The sequence below is a fragment of the Elephas maximus genome, chromosome 3 (assembly GCF_024166365.1).
Source record: "Elephas maximus indicus isolate mEleMax1 chromosome 3, mEleMax1 primary haplotype, whole genome shotgun sequence".
Lineage (NCBI taxonomy): Eukaryota > Metazoa > Chordata > Mammalia > Proboscidea > Elephantidae > Elephas > Elephas maximus.
Genome location: NC_064821.1, coordinates 216,904,051 through 216,924,981, shown reverse-complemented (window position 1 = coordinate 216,924,981; position 20,931 = coordinate 216,904,051). Strand labels below are relative to the sequence as shown.

Here is a 20,931-nt window from a genome sequence, read left to right as displayed (position 1 = left end):
GATACCAAAGCCAGGTAAAAGCATCAAAAAAAAAAAAAAAAAAATTACAGACTGATATTCCTCATGAACATAGAAAAATCCTCAACAAAATTCTAGCCAATAGAATTAACAACATATCAAAAAATAATTCATCACGACCAAGTGCAATTCATATCAGGTATGCAGGAATGGTCCAACATTAGAAAAACAATCAATGTAATTCATCGCATAAATAAAACAAAAGAACCACATGATCTTAGCAATCATTGGAGAAAAAGCATGACAAAGTCCAATACCTATTCCTGACAAAAACTCTCAGCAAAATAGGGATAGAAGGGAAATTCAACAAAATAAAGGGCTTTTATGTGAAGCCAACAGCCAAAATTATCCTAAACGGAGAAAGTCTGGAGCATTCCCCTTGAGACTGGAAAACAGACAAGGATGCCCTTTATCACCAGACTTATTCAACATTGTACTGGAAGTCCTAGCCAGAGCAACAAGGCAAGGAAAAGAAATAAAGTGCATCCAAATTTGTAGGGAAGAAGTAAAAGTATCCCTATTTGCAGACGATATGATCTTATACACAGAAAACCCCAACCAATCCACAAGAAAACTAATGGAACTAATAGAAGATATCAGCAAAATATCAGGATATAAGACGAACATACAAAAATCAGTTGGATTCCTCTACACCAACAAAGAGAACTTCAAAGATGAAATCACCAAATCAGTACCATTTACAACAGTCCCCAAGAAGGTAAAATACTTAGGAATAAACCTAACCAGAGATGTAAAAGACCTATACAAAGAAAACTACAAGACACTACTGCAAGTAACCGAGAGACCTAGGTAAGTGGAAAAGCATACCATGTTCATGATTAGGAAGACTCAACATTGTGAAAATGTCAATTCCACCCAAAGTGATCTGCAGGTACAATGCAATCGGGATCCAAATTCTGACATCTTTTAACAAGATGGAGAAAAAAATCACCAACTTCACATGGAAAGGGAAAAGGCCCTGGATAAAAAAAGCATTACTGAAGAAGAACAAAGTGAGAGGACTCACACTACCTGATTTTAGGACCTATTATACTGCCATGGTAGTCAAAACAGTGTGGTACTGGTACAACAACAGATACATAGACCAGTGGAACAGAATTGAGAATCCAGAAGTAAATTCATCTACCTATGAGCAGCTGATTTTTGACAAAGGCCAAAGTCCATTTAATGGGGAAAAGACAGTCTCCTTAACAAACGGTGCTGACATAATTGGATATCCATCTGCAAAAAAAAAAAAGAAAGAAAGAAGACCGCATACTTCACACCATGTACAAAAACTAACTCAAAATGCATCAAAGACCTAAATATAAAATCTATAACAATAAAGATCATGGAAGAAAAAATAGGGACAATGCTAGGAGCCCTAATACATGGCATAAACAGAATACAAACTATAACTAACAATGCACAAACACCAGAAGAGAAACCGTATAACTGGGAGCTCCTAAAAATCAAACACCTGTGCTCATCAAAAGACCTCACCAAAAGAGTAAAAACAGAACCTAGAGACTGGGAAAAAAAATTTGGCTATGATACATCCAATAAGGGTCTTATTTCTAAATCAACAACAAAAAGACAAATAATTCAATTAAAAAATGGGCAAAGGATATGAACAGACACTTCACCAAAGAAGACATTCAGGCTGTTAACAGACAGATACATGAGGAAATGCTCATGAACATTAGCCATTAGAGAAATGCAAATCAAAACTACAATGAGATACCATCTCACCCCAACAAGGCTGGCACTAATCCAAAAAAAACACAAAATAATAAATTTTGGAGAGGTTGTAGAGAGGCTGAAACACTTATCCACTGCTGGTGGAAATGTAAAATGGTACAACCACTCTGGAAATTGACTTGGCGCTTCCTTAAAAAAACTAGAAATAGAAGTTCTATATGACTCACCAACCCCACTCCTTGGAATATATCCTAGAGAAGTACGAGCCCTCACACGAATGGATATATGCACACCCATGTTCATTGCAGCACTGTTCACAATAGCAAAAAAATGGAAACAACCTAGGTGCCCACTAACAGATGAATGGATAAACAAATTATGGTACATACACACAATGGAATACTACGCAATGATAAAGAACAATGATGAATCTGCGGAACACCTCACAACATGGATGAATCTGGGAGGCATTATGCTGAGTGAAGTTAGTCACAAAAGGACAAGTATTATATGAAACCACTATTATATAAACTCAAGAAAAGGTTTAAACACGGAAGAAAATATTCTTTGATGGTTACAAGGGTGAGGAGGGAAGGAGAGGGGGACTCCCTAACTAGACAGTAGACAAGAGTCATCTTAGGTGAAGGTAAGAACAACACACAATACAAGGGAAGTCAACACAATTGGACTAAACAAAAGCTGAGAAGTTACCTGAATACAACCAAATACTTCGAGGGACAGAATAGCTGCTGCTGGGAGCTGGGGACCATGGTTTCAGTGGACATCTAGGTCAACTAGCATAAGAAAGTTTATTAAGAAAATGTTCTGCATCCCACTTTGGTGAGTGGTGTCTGGGGTCTTAAAAGCTTGTGAGCAGCCATCTAAGATGCATCAATTTGTCCCAACCCACGCAGAGCAAAGGAGAAAGAAGAGCACCAAAAACACGAGGAAAATATGAGCCCAGGAGACAAAAGGGCCACATAAAACAGAGACTCCATCAGCCTGAGACCAGAGAAATTAGACATTGCCCAGCTACCATCAATGATTGCCCTGACAGGGAACCCAACAGAGAGTCCCTGGCTGAGCAGGAGAAAAGTGTGGAGCAGAACTCAAATTCACGTAAAAAGACCAGACTTAATGGTCTGACAGAGACTGGAGGGACCACTGAAGTCATGGCCCCCAGACGCTCTATTAACCCAGAACTAAAGCCATTTCCAAAGCTCAGTCTTCAGACAAAGACTAAACTATAAAACATAAAATAATACTTGTGAAGAGTGTGCTTCTTAGTTCAAGCAGATACACGAGACTAAATGGGTGGCTCCAATCCAGAGGCAGGATGAGAAGTCAGAAAGGGACAGGAACTGGTTGAATGGACACAAGAAAGCCAGGGTGGAAAGCAGAAGTATGCTGTCACATTAATATGGATTGCAAGTAATGTCACATAATATGTATATTAATTTCTGTATGAGAAATTAATTTGAGCTGTAAACTTTCACCTAAAGCACTATAAAAATTAAATAAAAAAAAAACAACAACTGGTAGTTGGATTAGAAATAAAGTAACCAAATAAAAATACAAGGTAAAAATCCAGAGAAAAGAGACAAAGTTACACAGGAAATGAAAAGTAGTAAACACTGAAATTTTATATAAGTAAACATATTAAATCCCTATATTGAGATGCTGGGGAAAGAAACACTGTGCATGTGAGGTTGGGGGAAAAAAGAATAAAGCTGAACTCACATTTCCCATGGTAAAAAGTCAATAGACAACAGAAAAAAACAGAAAGAAGCGATACAGACATGCTATTGAGATACATGGAGGCAATTATAAAAAAGTCAGCTAAAAGAAGTAAAAATGGTTGACTCTGAATAGCAAGAATTGAGAAGTGGAAGGATTTCATATTTCATGATAAAGATTGTAAAACTTGTTGACTTTGATATCTGTGCATATATAACAGAAAAATTCAAACTAGTTTCCAAAAGGAATAAAGGGTAATAGGATTTTTCAACGCTAATCAATTGTTTTCCGCAAATTGTGCTGTTCTGAGTGAGGACACAAATGTTCAAGGGTATAATAAACTGTCGAAGTGCTACAAGCCCATTTGGATTTTCCAGTAGAGACCCAGTCCAAACTTGGCACATTTCAAGGCATACCACCTTTAATGAATGAGGAATGTCTTTTTTTTTCTTAAATAATATTTTATATGTTTTAGGTGAAAGCTTACATAGCAAATTAAGTTCCCCTTTAACAATTTTTATACAAATTGTTTTATGCTATTGGTTTCAATTTTTACAATGTGTCAGCATTCTCATCATTTGCAATATTTTTGATACAGTTAGTTGTTTAAGGGAGCACATTATTCCCAGGAGATACTGCTTATGTTATAAACCAATCTATTGTTTGGTTGAAAGATGACCTGCAAAAATAGCTGAATTGAAATTTCAAGTTCAAAGGGTGTCTTAGGCAATACTCTCGGGGGTTCCTCCAGTCTCTATCGGTTCAGTAGGTATGGTTTTCAGGAATTTGGGTTTTGATCTACATTTTTCTCCCATTCTATCCGGGACCTTTTATTATGTCCCTGGTCAGAATGGTCGGTAGTGGTAGCCAGGCACCATCTAGTTCTGATCTCAGGTTAGAAGAAGTTGTGGTTCATATGGACTATTAGTCCTGTAGACTACTTTCTTCTTTGAGCCTTTGATTTTCTTCATTATTTTTTGCCCCATATGAGTAGAGATCAATAGGTATATCTTAGATAGCCACTCACAAGCTTTTAAGACCCCAGACACTACTCACCAAACTAGGATATACAAGATTATCTTTGTGAACTACGTTATGCCAATTGAATAAGTTGTCCCTCGAGAGTATGGACCCAAGCCTTTTGACCCAGTAAACCAATCAAACAAGTCGTTTGGATAGGTCTAGGAAGGCTCCATAACTGTGCCCCCTAAGTGGTTTGTTATATATGTGAATACATATGCAGCACACACAAACATGTATGTACGTATACCTACAAACACACCTAAACATGTCCGTGCACTTACTCGCATATGCTGAAGGCAAGTCTTTTAAGAAATCGGCAATGAATGTGAGAGAGACAGAGTGGCAAACAGAAAGGAATGTAGTATAGAAGAACTTTTGTGTGTGTGTGTGTGTGTGTGTGTGCTTTAGGTAAAAGCTTACAGCTCAAGTTAATTTCTCATTCAAAAATATATACACATATTGTTTTGTGACATTAGTTGCAATCCCCACAATGTGACAGCACATCCCCCCTTTCTACCCCGGGTTCCCCGTGTCCATTCAACCAGTTCCTGTCCCTTCCTGACTTCTCATCCTGCTTTTGGACAGGAGCTACACATTTGGCCTCGTATATCTGATTGAACCAAGAGGAACACTTTTTACAAGTATTATTTTTTGTTTTATAGTCCTGTCTAATCTTTGTCTGAAGAGTGTGCTTGGGGAGTGATTTCAGCTCTGGACTAACAGTGTGTCTGGAGGCCATGGTTAAGGGGGGTTCTTACAGTCTCCGTCAGACCATTAAGTCTGATTTTTTTAAGTGAATTGAGTTCTGCACCACACTTTTCTCATGCTCTGTCCAAGACTCTCTGTTGTGCTTGTCAGGGCAGTCATCGGTGGTAGCTGGGCACCATCCAGTTTTTCTGGTGTCAGGTTGGTGGACTCTCTGGTTCATTTGGTCCTTTAGTCCTTAGGGCTAGTATTTTCCTTGTGTCTTTCGTTTTCTTCATTCTCCTTTGCTCTGAGTGGGATGGGACCAACTGATGTATCTTACTTGCAAGCTTTTAAGACCCCAGACACCACTCAAGAATGTGGGATGTAGAACATTTTCTTTATAAACTATGTTATGCCAATTGACCTATATGTCCCTCGAAACTATGGTCCCCAGGCCCAAGCCCCAGCTACTCTGGCCCTCAAAGTATTTGCATGTGTACAGGAAATTGCTTCGCTTTTGCTTTGGTCCAGTTGTGCTGACTTCCGCTGTAGTGTGTGTTGTCCTTCCTTTCAACAAAGTTGATCTTTGTCTACTATCTTAGTGATTTCCCCTCTTTCTCCCTCCCCACCCTTATAACCATCGAAAAATGTTTCTTTCTGTATTCAAACCTTTTCTTGGGTTCTTAAAAATAGTGGTATCATACAATATTTGTCCTTTTGTGACTGACTCATCCATGATTCATCCATGTTGTAAGATGTTTCACAGATTCAATCACTGTTCTTTGTTATTGCGTAATATTCTATTGTGTGTACAAACCATAATTTGTTTATCTATTTGTCTGTTTATAGGCATTCACGTTGTTTTCATCTTTTTGCTATTGTGAATAGTGCTGCAATGAACGTGGGTGTGCATATGTCTATTTGTGTGATGGCTCTTATTTCCCTTGGGTATATTCCTAGGAGTGGGATTGCTGGATAATACAGTATTTGTATTTCTGGCTTTTTAAGGAAGCACCATATCTTTTTCCAAAGCAGTTGTACCATTTTATATTCCCATCAGCAGTGCATATGAGGTCCAATCTCTCCATAACCACTCCAACATTTATTATTTTGTGTTTTTGGATTAATGCCAGACTTGTTGGGGTGAGATGGTATCTTATTGTAGTTTTTAAAAAAAAATTTTACTGTGCTTTAAGTGAAAGTTTACAAATCAAGTCAGTCTCTCTCACAAAAACTTACAGACACCTTGCTTTATACTCCTAGCTGCTCTCCCCCTAATGAGACAGCACACTCCTCCCCACCCTGTATTTCCGTGTCCATTCAACCAACTTCAGTCTCCCTCTGCCCTCTCATCTCCCTCCAGACAGGAGCTGCCCACATAGTCTCATGTGTCTAGTTCATCCAAGAAGCTCACTTCTCACCAGTATCATTTTCTATCTTATACTCCAGTCCAATACCTGTCTGAAGAGTTGGATCTGGGAATGGTTCCTGTCTTGGGCTAAAAGAAGGTCTGGGGACCATGACCTCCAGGGTTCTTCTAGTCTCAGTCAGACCATTAAGTCTGTTGTTTTTTTTTACAAGAATTTGAGGTCTACATATCACTACTCTCCTGCTCCTTCAGGGATTCTCTGTTGTGTTCCCTGTCAGGGCAGTCATCAGTTGTAGCTGGGCACCATCTAGTTCTTCTGGTCTCAGGCTGATGTCATCTCTGATTTATGTGGCCCTTTCTGTATCTTGGGCTCATAACAACCTTGTGTCTTTGGTGTTCTTCATTCTCCTTTGTTCCAGGTGAGTTGAGACCAATTGATGCTTCTTACATGGCCCCAGATGCCACTCTCCAAAGTAGGACAGAATGTTTCCTTAATAGATTTTATTATGACAATTAACATAGATGTCCCCTGAAACCATGGTCCCCACACCCCCGTCCCAGCTATGCTGGCCTTCGAAGCATTCAGTTTATTCAGGAAACTCCTTTGCTTTTTGTTTCGTACAGTTGTGCTGACCTCTCCTGTATCGTGTGTTGTCTTTCCCTTCACCTAAAATAGTTCTTGTCTACTATCTAATTAGTGGGTACCCCCTCCCTTCTTCCCTCCCCACTCTCGCAACCATCAAAGAATATTTTCTTCTCTGTTTAAACTGTTTCTTGAGTTCTTATAACAGTGGTCTCACCGTATTTGTCCTTTCACGACTAATTTCACTTAGCATAATGCCTTCCAGATTCCTCCATGTTATGAAATGTTTCACAGATTCATCACTGTTCTTTATTGATGCATAGTATTCCATTGTGTTAATATACCATAATTTATTTATCCATTCATCCACTGATGGGCACCTTGGTTGCTTCCACCCTTTTGCTATTGTAAACAGTATTGCAATGAACATGAGTGTGCATATGTCTGTTCTTGTAAAGGCACTTATCTCTCTAGGATATATTCCAAAGAGTGGGATTGCTGGATCATATGGTAGTTCTATTTCTAGCTTCTTAAGGAAGCACCAAATCAATTTCTAAACTGGTTATACCATTTTACATTCCCACCAGCAGTGTATAAGTGTTCCAATCTCTCCACAACCTTTCCAACATTTATTATTTTGTGTTTTTGGATTAATGCCAGCCTTGCTGGTGTGAGATGGAATCTCATTATAGTTTTGATTTGCATTTCTCTAATGGCTAATGATCATGAGCATTTCCTCATGTATATGTTAGCTACCTGAATGTCTTCTTTAGTAAAGTGTCTGTTCATATCCTTTGCCCATTTTTTAATTGGGTTATTTATCTTTTTGTTGTTGAGTTTTTGCAGTATCATGTAGATTTTACAGATCAGACGCTGATTGGAAATGTCATAGCTAAAAACATTTTCCCAGTCTGTAGGTAATCTTTTTCCTCTTTTGGCGAAGTCTTTGGATGAGCAGAGTTGAGTTTTAGGAGCTCTCAGATACCTAGTTTCTCTTCTGGTTTTTGTGCATTGTTAGTAATGTTTTGAGTACTGTTTATGCCATGTATTAGGACTCCTAAAGTTGTCCCTATTTTTTCTTCCATGATCTTTATTGCTTTAGATTTTCTATTTAGGTCTTTGATCCATTTCGAATTAGTTTTTGTGCATGGTGTGAGGTATGGGTCTTGTTTCATTTTTTTGCAAATGGATATCCAGTTATGCCAGCACCATTTGTTAAAGAGACTATCTTTTTCCCGTTTAACAGACTTTGGGTTTTGTCAAATATCAGAGGCTCATATGTGGATGGATTTTTGTCTGAATTCTCAATTCTGTTCCGTTGGTCTGTGTAGCTGCTGTTGTATCAGTACCAAGCTGTTTTGACTGTACTGGCAGTATAATGGGTTCTAAAATTAGGTAGTGTGAGGACTCCCACTTTGTTCTTCTTTTTCAGTAATGCTTTACTTATCTGGGGCCTCTTTCCCTTCCATATGAAGTTGGTGATTTGTTTCTCCAACTCATTAAAAAAATGTCATTGGAATTTGGAACAGAATTGCATTGTATCTATCGATCGCTTTGGGTGGAATAGACATTTTTACAATGTTGAGTCTTCCTATCTATTACGAAGGTCTCTTTTGGTTTCTTGCAGTAGTGTCTTGTAGTTTTCTTTGTATAGGACTTTTATGTCTCTGGTATGATTTATTCCTAAGTATTTTATCTTCTTGGGGGCTACTGTAAATGGTATCGATTTGACGATTTCCTCTTCGATGTCGTTTTTGTTGGTGTCATGCAATCCAACTGATTTTTGTATGTTTATCTTGTATCCTGGTACTCTGCTGTACTTTTCTATTAGTTGCAGTAGTTTCCTTGAGGATTCCTTAGGGTTTTCTGTGTATAAGATCATGTCATCTGCAAACAAAGATACTTTTACTTCCTCCTTGCCAATATAAAAAATAGATGCCCTTTATTTCTTTATCTAGCCTAATCACTCTGACCTCCAGCACAATGTTGAATAAGAGTGGTGATAAAGGCATCCTTGCTGGTTCCTGATCTCAAGGGGAATGCTTTCAGACTCTCTCCATTTAGGATGATGTTGGCTGTTGGCTTTGTATAAATGTCTTTATGATGTTGAGGAATTTTCCTTCTATTCCTATTTTGCTGAGAGTTTTTATCATGAATGGGTGTTGAACTTTGTCAAATGCCCTTTCTGCATCAATTGATAAAATCATGTGATTCTTGTCTTTTGTTTTATTTATATGATGGATTACATTAATTGTTTTTCTAATGTTGAACCATCCCTGCATACCTAGTAGGAATCCCACTTAAAAAAAATTTTGGTGAATTATTTTTTTGATGTGTTATTGAATTCTAGTGGCAAGAATTTTGTTGAGGATTTTTGCCTCTAAGTTCATGGGGGATATAGGTCTGTGATTTTCTTCTTTGTGGTGTCTTTACCTGGCTTTGGTATCAGGGATATGGTAGCTTCATAGAATGAGTTTGGGAGTATTCCACCCTTTTCTATGCTCTGGAATACCTTTAGTAGTAGTGGTGTTAACTCTTCTCTGAAAGTTTGGTAGAGCTCTCCAGTGAAGCCATCTGGGCCAGGGTTTTTTTTTTTTTTGGTTGGGAATTTTTTAATTACCTTTTCAATCTCTTCTTTTATTATGGGTTTATTTAGTTGTTCTACCTCTGTTTGTGTTAGTTTAGGTAGGTAGTGTGTTTCTAGAAATTCATCCATTTCTTCTAGGTTTTCAAATTTGTTACAGTACAATTTTTTGTAGTAGTCTGATACGATTCTTTTAATTTCAGTTGAGCCTGTTGTGATATTGCCCATCTCATTTCTTATTCAGGTTATTTGCTTCCTCTCCTGTTTTTTTATTTTGTCAATTTGGCCAAGGATTTATCAATTTTGTTAATTTTTTCAAAGAACCAGCTTTTGGTCTTGTTGACTCAATTGTTTTTCTGTTCTCTGTTTCATTTAATACTGCTCTAATTTTTATTATTTCCTTTCTTCTGGTGCCTCAGGGTTTCTTTTGTTGCTCTCTTTCTGTTTGTCCAAGTTGTAGGGATAATTCTTTGATTTTGGCCCTTTCTCCTTTTTGTTCATGTGCATTTACTGATATAAATTGACCTCCGAGCACTGCTTTCACTGTGTCCCAAAGGTTCTGATAGGAAGTGTTTTCAATCTTATTGGATTCTATGAATTTCTTTACTCCATCCTTAATGTCTTCCATAACCTAGTCGTTTTTGAGCAGGTTATTGTTTAGTTTCCAAGTGTTTGATTTCTTTTCTCTGCTTTTTCTGTTATTGATTTCTGTTTTTATGGCCTTATGGTCAGAGAAGATGATTTGTAATATTTCAATGCTTTGGATTCTGCTAAGGCTTGCTTTATATGTGTTTCATGTGGTCTAATTCTAGAGAATGTTCCATGTGTACTAGAAATGAAAGTATACTTGGCTGCCATTGGGTGGAGTGTTCTGTATATGTGGCATTTAGATCTTCCGTGTCTTTATTGAGCTTCTTTCTGGATGTCCTTCACCAAAAGTGGTGTGTTGAAGTCTCCTATTATAATTATGGAGATGTCTCACTTTTCAATGCTGTTAGAGGTTTGTTTGTCTTTTTTTTATGTATTTTTCAGCTCTGTCATTGGGTGCATAAATAGTTAATATGGTTATATCCTCCTGGTATATTGTCACTTTAAGCATTATATAGTGTCCTTCCTTATCCTTTGTGGTGGATTTAACTTTAAAGTTTATTTTGTCAGAAATTAATAATGCCACGCCTGCTCTTTTTTGATTGGTGTTTGCTTGATATATTTTTTCCATCCTTTGAGTTATAGTTTGTTTGTGTCTTTAAGTCTAAGGTGTGTCTCTTGTAGGCAGCATATAGACTGATTGTGTTTTTTTACCCATTCTGCCACTCTGTGTCTCTTTATTGGTGCATTTAGTCCATTTACATTCAGTGAAATTATGGATAGGTATGAGTTCAGTGACGTCATTTTGATGTCTTTTTTTGTGTGTTGTTGACAGTTTCTTTTTCCCACTTAATTTTTTGTGCTGAGTAGTTTATCTTTATATATTGTCTCTTCGTCGTATTCATTGTTGTTGATTTTGTTTCGGCTGAGTCTTTATTTTTTTCTTGTATTTTATTTTGATGAGTAGGATTGTTAGTCTCCTTTGTGGTTACCTTAATATTTACTGATATTTCTCTAAGTTTAAAGCTAACTTTTATTTCTTTATATCGCTTTTTCTTCTTCTCCATATGAAAGATCTATGACTGCATTTCTTAAAAATATATATGTTTGAGATTATTTCTTAGTCCCTGTTTATTGTTTTAATGTTGTCTTCTTTTACACAATGACATTGCTTTTTCCCTGTTTTGAGTGTTTCTTTTTTTATCTTGATTTATTTCTGTGATTTTCTTATCTGTGTAGACATCTGGTTTCTCTGTCCTGTTTTCTAGTCTTGAGTTGATATCTGAAATTATTGATTTTCTAACCAGAGAACCCCGTTTAGTATTTCTTGTAGTTTTCCTTTGGTTTTTACAAATTCCCTAAACTTTGGTTTATCTAGAAATATCCTAAATTAACCTTCATATTTTGAGAGACAGTTTTGCTGGATAGATGATTCTTGGCTGGCAATTTTTTTCCTTCAATGTTTTATATATGTCATCCCATTGTCTTCTTGCCTGCATGGTTTCTGCCAAGTAGTCCAAGCTTATTCGTATTGACTCTCCTTTGTAGGTGACTTTTTGTTTATCCCTAGCCACTCTTAAAATTCTCTGTTTATCTTTGGTTTTGGCAAGTTCGATTATTATATGTCTAGATGACTTTCTTTTGAGATCTACCTTATGTGGAGTTCGATGAGCACCTTGGATAGATATCTTCTCATTTTTCATGATATCAGGGAAGTTTTCTGCCTATAAATCTTCAACAATTCTCTCTGAATTTTCTATTATCCTTCCCTGTTCTGGTACTCCTCCTATCACTCGTAGGTTATTTCTCTTGATAGAGTCCCACATGATTCTTAGGGTTTTTCATTTTTTTCAATTCTTGGAGTTTTCTTTGACTATATTGATGCCAATAGATTGATATCTTCAATCTCACTAATTCTTCCTTCCAATTCCTCAATTCTGCTCCTCTGACTTTCTATTTAGTTGTCTAATTCTGTAATTTTATTGTTGATCTTCTGAATTTCTGATTGCTGTCTCTGTATGGATCCTTGCAGCTTTTTAGATTTTTCAGTATATTCTTGAATAACCTTTTTAATTTCTTCAGCTGCTTTATCTGTGCGTTCCTTGGCTTACTCTGCATTTTGCCTGATCTCCTTCCTGATGTTTTAAAGAGTTCTGTATATTAATCTTTTGTATTCTGCATCTGGTGATTCCAGGAAGCACCTTCATCCAGAAGATCCCCTGATTCTTTCTTTTGAGAGCTTGTTGAAGCGATCATGGTCTGCTTCTTTATATGATTTGATATTGACTGTTGTCTCCAAGTCATCTTTTAGTTATTGTATTAGTTTATTTTATGTTTGCTTACTGTATCCTAGCTTCTTGCTTTGTTTTGTTTTAACATGCCCAAATAGGCTGCTTGAGTGAGCTAGCTTGATTATTTTCACCTTTGAAGCTCTAATGTCCTGTCACCAGATGGCTAGAGCTGTTGCCAAGTATATGAGCCTAGGAGTCCATTCATTTTCTTGTATGGATTCAGCTCAGGTATCCAGGTAGTTGGTTAACAAGTGTGTGCTACAGGCTCTGCTCTACAGTCTTAGAGGGGTGGGGTGATTTGTGTATGTACAGGCATCTGGTTGCAGCAAGGGGTCACACGCTGAATAAGGCAGGGGCTGAAAACTGTCCTCTGAGTGTCTGTAAGGAAAGCATGTCCCTGTTCCCTGCAGTGCAGACATGGATGGGTTCTTCAGCCAGACCATGGGCACCCAATGCTTTTTGTTGTAAGGCCTGGGAGGTAGCACTTCTCCTCAGACCCCTGTCGTGGGTGGCTAGGTGACATGGGTGGAGCCCCCAGTCCTTAGGCCCCTGATGTTGGATGGTGTTTAATAGGCAAAGCGGTGTTAAAAATCAAACACCCACCTCTCTACTGCACAGCTGAAACAGTTGCAGCCTGCCAAGAGCCTATTTTCCTGAAATGGGCCCACACAGTTCCATGCAGGGGTGAAAGGTATTCAAAGTCCATGGACCATTTGTGCCTGGACAGGAGACACTTCTGTCCTGAGCTCCCCAGCTTAGTTGATCTGGCAGATTATCTTTCCCCCAATTGTGAATTTATTCCTTCTCCAAGGCTGGGAGAATGGCTCAGAGCATGCAGCAGGACCTATCTCAGGTCCAGGGAAATCGACAGCCACTGAAGCTGGCTTGGGAGCTGGGGCATGGTAAAATAAACGCACGTACTTAGCTTTTGTGTAGAGAGCAGTTCTTCTCTGGTCCCAGAGGTGTGAGTAGTCTGTGAGGCTCGTTGTCTCTCCCTGAGGAAACCGCTTCCGGAATGCTACCACCAGCCCAACCATGGTGACTCCGGGCAGTGGGGCCTGAAGGTTTCCGGCAATTCAATTCCAGCAGCTCCTTGCTGCTTCCAAACCGTCTCTCCCTCCCCCTGCCTCTCAGTCTGTTATCTAACTTTGCCTTTGATGTTCAGGGCTCCTACCTTGTCATATATTTAATTGTTTCACATGTTTTTTTTGTCTTTGTTGCAAGCGGGATCACTGGAAGCGTGTGACTACTCTGCCGTCTTGGCCCTGCCTCCCCCTTATTGTAGTTTTGATTTGCATTTCTCTAATGGCTACTGATTGTGAGCACTTCCTCACGTATCTGTTAGCTGCTTGAATGTCTTCTTTGGTGAAGTGTTTGTTCATATCCTTTGCCCATCTTTTAACTGGATTATTTGACTTTTTGTTATCAAACTCTTGAAGTGTTTTTAGACCCTTATCGGATATGTCATAGCCAAAAATTTTTTCCCAGTCTGTAGGTTCTCTTTTTACTCTTTTGGTGAAGTCTTTTGATGAGCATAAGTGTTTGATTTCTAGGAGCTCCCAGTTATCTAGTTTCTCTTCTGGTGTTTGTTCATTGTGAGTTATGGTTTGTAAACTATTTATGCCATGTATTAGGTCCCCTAACATCGTCACTATTTTTTCTTCCATTATCTTTATCGTTATGGGTTTTATATTTAGGCCTTTGATCCATTTTGAGTTAGTTTTTCTGTATGGTGTGAGGTATGGGTCCTGTTTCATTTTTTTTCAGATGGACATCCAGTTTGGCCAACGCCATTTGTTTTAAAAAAAAAAACTGTCTTTTTCCCATTTAATGGACTTTCCCTTTGTCAAAGATCAGGTGACCACAGATGGATGGATTTACGTATGGGTTCTCGATTCTGTTCCATTGGCCAATGTGTCTGTCGTTGTACCAGTACCAGGCTGTTTTGACTACGTGGCAGTAAAATAGGTCCTAAAATCAGGTAGTGTGAGGCTTCCCATTTTGTTCTTTTCCTTCAGTAATGCTTTACTTATCCAGGACTCTTTCCTTTCTATATGAAGTTGGTGATTTTTTTCTCTATCTTGTTAAAAATGTTGTTGGGATTTGGATCAGGATTGTATTGTATCTGTAGATCGCTTTGGGAAGAATTGACATTTTCACAAAATGCTGAGTCTTCCTAATCATGAGAATAGTATGCTTTTCCACTTATGTACGTCTCTTTTGATTTCTTGCAGTAGTGTTCTGTATTTTTCTTTGTATAAGTCTTTTATGTCTCTAGTTAGGTTTATTCCTAAGTATTTTTTCTTGGGGGCTATTGTAAATGATATTGATTTCATCATTTCCTTTTCAACACTCTATTGATGTAGAGGAATCCAATTGATTTTTGTATGTTTATCTTGTATTCTGATGCTATGATAATATCTTCTATTAGTTTCATTAGTTTTCTTGTGGATTCTTTGGGTTTTTCTGTGTATAAGATCATATCATCTGTGAATAGTGATACTTTTACTTCTTCCTTACCAATTTGGGCACCCTTTGTTTCTTTTTCTTGCCTTAATGCTCTGGTTAGGACATCTAGCACAATGTTGAATAAGAGTGGTGATAAAGGGCATTCTTGTCTGGTTCCCCTTCTCAAGGAGAATGCTTTCAGTCTCTCTCCATTTAGAATGATGTTGGCTGTTGGCTTTCTATAAATGTCCTTCATTATGTTGAGGAATTTCCCTTCTATTCCTATTTTTAATCAGGAATGGGCGTTGGACTTTGTCAAATACCTTTTCTGCATTAATTGACAAGATCATGTGGTTCTTATCTTTTGTTTTATTTATGTGATGGATTATGTTGATTGATTTTCTAATGTTGAACCATCCCTGCACATATTTGGTCATGATGAATTATTTTTTGATATGCTGTTGAATTCTATTGGCTAGAACTTTATTAAGGAATTTTGCATCTATGTTCATAAGGGATATTGCTCTGTAGTTTTCTTTTCTTCTTTTTTTGAGAAATGTCTTTAAGCTAAAAAATGTGACCAGCGTCTTGAGTATGCTAAATGTTCTTCCATAAAGGGTTAGCAGTATATACCTTTCAATAATCTGTCTTGCTTTACATAAAATTACCAAACTTCGGGATTGATTTTTTTTCTTTAAATTTCTGTTGTGAGTTGGACCACCTTAAAGGTCATTTAAACATTTAGATAACCACTGCGGGTTAGCTGAGTTTTCCGGGTAATAAGTAAGAATGAATTACAGAATCATAGACCCTTGGAACTGGAAAATATTTTAGAGGTTATGTAGTCTTGTGGCCTTATCACAGGATAAGGAAAATCTTCAAAAGCTAGTTCCCTGAGATAGACTTCAAAAGTTCTCACCCAGTGCCAGAATCAAAAATCAGGAAATATGGAGGTGCAGTTACCACCAGGTTACGCCTCCAAATACTAGAGTAGCTTTCTCACTGAACCACTACATAGGACATAGGTTATTGTGGAAGACCTGAGCCTACCAATTTCTCCCTTATCATACTTTTCCTAAAGCTCCGCTGAGAGTATGAGCACCATGAGAGTTTTTAACTTGATGGGTAGTAGTACTGAAAATCTTATGCACCCATTCTAATTATTCCTTAGGTCATAATTCTTTTTCCTTTGGATATAAGTTCATTCTTGGAAAATGCAAAGTTTTCTATATAGATTTGAGCTGGTTTTGGGGAGAAGACAAACTCCCAGAAGTAATGTTAAGGGACTCCTTTCAAGTATATCTAAATTCCAAACAGATTATTCGTGTGAGGTTTGGAAGGATGGAGGAGAATGAAGGACTTCAGGGTAAAGCTTTCACATACTTCAAGGATTCTTGCCAATGAAGTCTGAACTCAGGCGCCCTGGCTTTGTGGTGAAATGCCCAGTCTTCCTAACCCTTCATCCCCGCCCCCCATTTCTTGACCCACAGATGTTCTTACTTGCTCCAAGATCTTCATAAACAATGCTTCCAATTGCCTTTGCTTTCTTGAGGAGCTCATCCTGGAAGCCTCCCGTGAAATAGGAAACTGTAAAAAGAATTGAGAATACTGAATGTGGGACTATAGTAAAGGGAATTACTAGCTGTGTGACTTTGGAGAAGCCACTTCATTGCTCTGTGCCTTAAAGTCCTCACGTTAGATAATCTATGACATCCCTTCCAGCTCTGACACTCTATGTCATTGAATCTATTATGAACAGGAAAGAACGGGTCACACTGTATTTGCAATGGCTGTCGGCTATGGGAACAAAGTGACGGTGTGCCTCAGACTAGTTATGATGGAAAAGCAAGAAAATGAATCAGTAGGTAGCCAGTTAGATTTTCTTGAGTATGGTATTTTTAGATTACTTCAATATTTGTCAAGAACATGAATGTACATTCAAAGAGGACTAGAGAGCCATTTCTTCGACACTTGGATGTTCCAGATGAGAAAAGAAAAGAATTAAGTAGAGGGTCAGCAAAAAAGAGGAAGACCCTCAATGAGATGGATTGACACAGGAGCTGTAACAATGGGCTTAAACACAGCAATGATTGTGAAGATGGTGTAGGACTGGGCAGTGTTTCGTTCTGTTGTACGTAGGGTCACTATGAGTCAGAACCGACTTGATGACACCTAACAACAACAACAATAAAGCCAAAGAGATGCTAAGTCATAAAGCCTCAGGCAGGAGTTGCTGCTCCTACCCCACCGCTATCTCTTGCAGAATTCTAATACTAGCTAGTTACCTGGACATGGAAAATGTCATTGAGAAGACAGTGGAACTTTTCATCCAACAGTGTGCTGACTTTATTTTGAAGGTTGGACTGCCGTTCTTTATAATGTTTACAAGTATCCAGACCTAGTACATTGGCCATGAGTATCTGGATGGTATAAAAATTTTGATGGTAGCTGATCTTAGTCAAAGCAATAGCAATAGTCCTGTTTATAAGAAAGTCACAAATCAGAAGAGAGTTTTTAAATATATATATATTTTTAGAAAATAATAAATGTTGAACGAATTCTTTGACTCTTCATAATTCTGTTGTCATGACTGAGATTGCCCAAACTATCTGGAAGCTGGTCTTTATTCCTGCTTCTGATACATTTCTCATTTTACTAAATTCCTAAACCACTTAAACCTAGCTATCCCCTGTTCTATAGCCCTACCACCCCTACCCTGGCTCAGGCCCTCATATTCTCACCTGTACTACTGCAAAATAGCATGCTACCAACCCTGCCTAAGTGTGAAGGATCTAGCTAAATACATATTCTTCTCCTGTAGCTCTCCTACTTAAAATTTTCAGTGGCTCCTACTACCCGAAGGCACAAGTCCAGACTCCTTTATGTGACATACAGGATTCTCCAAGGTCTCATTCTGCCATTTCTTGTCACTCTCTGGCTAACAGTTTACCCTCCAACAACAAACTGGTGAGAGTTCTCTGCACACGCAGAGCTATCTCCTCTACATGTCTTTGCTCATTCTGTCTCCTTGGCCTGGAATGCCATTACTCCTTACAGTCCCTTCCTAATCCCTCATCTCCTGTTCCTCTTTAAACCTCAGGAGTAGCCTCCTGGAAGCCTTCCCCATTAGGATGGGTTACATATCTCTCCTCTGGGCTTCCATAACACCCTATTGCATGTGTCTATTGTTGCCCTCACCACGTTCTATTTTTATTGTTCTCTCTCTCTTCTCTTCTGCTGTGAGAACTCATTGAGGGCAAGGATGAGATATTATTCATTTTGGGGACTTTTGTACTTAACAGTTCCTGGAATGTAACTGGTGCTCAACAAGCAAAAAAATCGATGAATTAACTAATCTCTTCTGGTTGTTGTGAATTATCCCCTTAGCAATGTTCAAGATATTTTAGAGCTGGCTTTTCTTAGGCCTAACATTAAAAAAAGAGTAGAAATACACCTAAAAATAATATGAGGTTAGTAATGAGCATTTTCCCCTTATAGCCTTTAGGTTAGATGGTGAAAGACTGTGTGCAACCATCATCATTGTTTTGGTCATCACAGTGGTTAACAGCTTGGCTGCTAAAAAGGTCAGAAGGTCAAATCCATCAACCACTCCTTGGAAACCCTACAGGGAAGTTCTATTCTGTCCTATAGGGTCTCTATAGTTGGAATCAACTTGATGTCAATGGCAAATTGGCACTGTTATTGAATACCATAGTATCAACCTCCATGAGGATGTTAGATCGATTATCCCAAAGGACAGCCCTCGTGACATTCATTGTATGAAAACAGATAAATAACACAACTAACGTACATTAGGAATCCCTGGATGGTGCAAACCGTTAACACATTTGGCTGCTAAGGCAAAGGTTGGAAGTTTGAGTCTACCCAAAGGTGCCCTGGAAGGAAGGCCTGGTGATCAGTCATTGAAAAGCCTATGGAGCACAGTTCTATTCTGACACACATGGGGTCATCATGAATTGGAGTCAACTCAGTGGCAGCTGGTTTTTGGTTTAAGATACATTAGTTCAGGGCATAAGGCCTACCTTCCAGAGTAAGATCCAGAGGCCTATTCTTCTCTACCCCCACTCTCAGGGATAAATGGTTTAAACCACTGATTCCATGTGTTGCTTGCTGGGTAAGTGTTTGCTCTGCAGACCCAATTCAGCCTTGGTCTCAACATCAACGCCAGCTATTCTCGACCTGTCTGCACATTGGGATCACTTAGGAAGCTTTAAAATACTGAAGCCTTACCTGCCATTAATCACGGCCTCCAGGGTGAACCTGGTTTCTCTTGTTTTCAGTTCAATAGGTTTATCATAATTTATTTGGCACAATGGCCATGGTACCCACTAACTGATAGAATTATGAATAGTTTACATAAGGCAAGTTATATAAATGAGAGGAATGTCAAAGTAAATGAAACTCTTTTAAGGACTTCAGGATTCTCTGGGCTCACAAGAGATGCTAATTTCAAGACACTCACCTGTGGTTCTCACCTTGGGCCAGGTAATCTATTTCCATAAGTATCTGGCTTTTTCCATATCCTGGTAATCCTTCATACATTAGAACTCGGCTACAGTTAGACATCAAATATTCCTTCATAGTACACATGAAGTATTTGATCTCCTTATCACGTCCTGTTATTTTTATTTTTTTAAAAGGGAGCAAAACCAATCAATATAAAATAGTCAAGAAATATTAAAAAAGCACATAGTGACACCCTTTAAAGAATACTCTTGGGATTTCCATTGCATTGATTGTGGACTTTCTCAAGAAGACCTGAGCACTTTAAATTTTTTAAAATCTTTCTCTAGAACTTTACAGTCAACAATGTGGTCTCACAGTTTTATTTGATTCCCACAAGCTGTGAGGGAAAATATAACTCATTATAATGTTCATGTAATTATAATGTAGAAAACTGAGATTCGTTTAGATTGCACAAAAATTAAATCAGGGCTATCTGACCCTACAGCTTATTTTCTTTTCCTTTTTTCTTGTAACATACTAGAAGTAATCTAGATGATTTTATTATATAATATATAATATATAATATATAATATATAATAAAATTTCTTAAAATTAAGTATCTATATTGAACAATTATGCATAAAATATTTGTATTTCAGATTCTGTGATGAAGAAAACTTGCTTTCTGTAAACGAGAAACCACTTCTACCTCAAGACTGCTAGAAGAATCTCAGTGAAAAGAAGAAAATTTAATTGCCTCAAAACCATGTATAGATTGTTTTTATCATAAGAACCCCCTAAGTTCTTAGTAAAAATAAGTTGTGTTTTTTTTCTGATTATAAATGTGACACACTCTCACAGTAGAAAATATGAAAAATTTAGAAAAGGAAGAAAAAATCACCTAAACCTTATCACTGTCATTTTTCTTAAGTGATTTTAAATGTCTGTAATAGGATGCCCTGTTGAAATCTGACACTGAACTCCACCCTCCTGGAAACCCGGGTGGACAGGAAAGGAGCTGGAAAAACTATAATTTCAAAACAGTGAGCAATTTCTGTCAGAAGAATTGGAGACTCATTTGGGGAAGACTGTTCATTATCTTCTGGATAGATCACTGAGGGGGGGCCACTCTGTATGTAATACATTGATTGAGCAAATACATGCCCAGGTATTGTCTGATGTCTTTGCTGAAAACCAGGACCATTAATCCAAGGATAGATGTTTAGGCCTTGACTTCAAGAGGACACTGTATTATAGTTTATTGTTGTCTACGTTGTTAATAAAAAAAAAAAAAACTCAAACCAAACTGGTTGCCGTCGAGTTGATTCTGACTCTTAGCAGCACTATAGGACCGAAGAGAACTGCCCTACTCCAAGGAGCAGCTGGTGGATTCAAACTGCTGAACTTTTTGGTTAGCAGCTGAGCTCTTAACCAC

The 20,931-nt window shown here is 38.0% G+C and overlaps 1 protein-coding gene across 1 annotated transcript in view; it reads right to left on the bottom strand.

The window, feature by feature from the left end:
* Nucleotides 1–20,931, bottom strand: part of ADCY10 (adenylate cyclase 10) — a 194,853-nt gene that overhangs the window by 108,448 nt on the left and 65,474 nt on the right. Inside the window, exons 13-15 of the mRNA XM_049881318.1 lie at nt 19,513–19,666; nt 17,315–17,507; nt 16,530–16,616 (exon numbers count right to left, since the gene is read on the bottom strand). Coding sequence (XP_049737275.1) covers nt 16,530–16,616; nt 17,315–17,507; nt 19,513–19,666 — 434 coding nt within the window. The remainder of the gene's footprint in view (nt 1–16,529; nt 16,617–17,314; nt 17,508–19,512; nt 19,667–20,931) is intronic.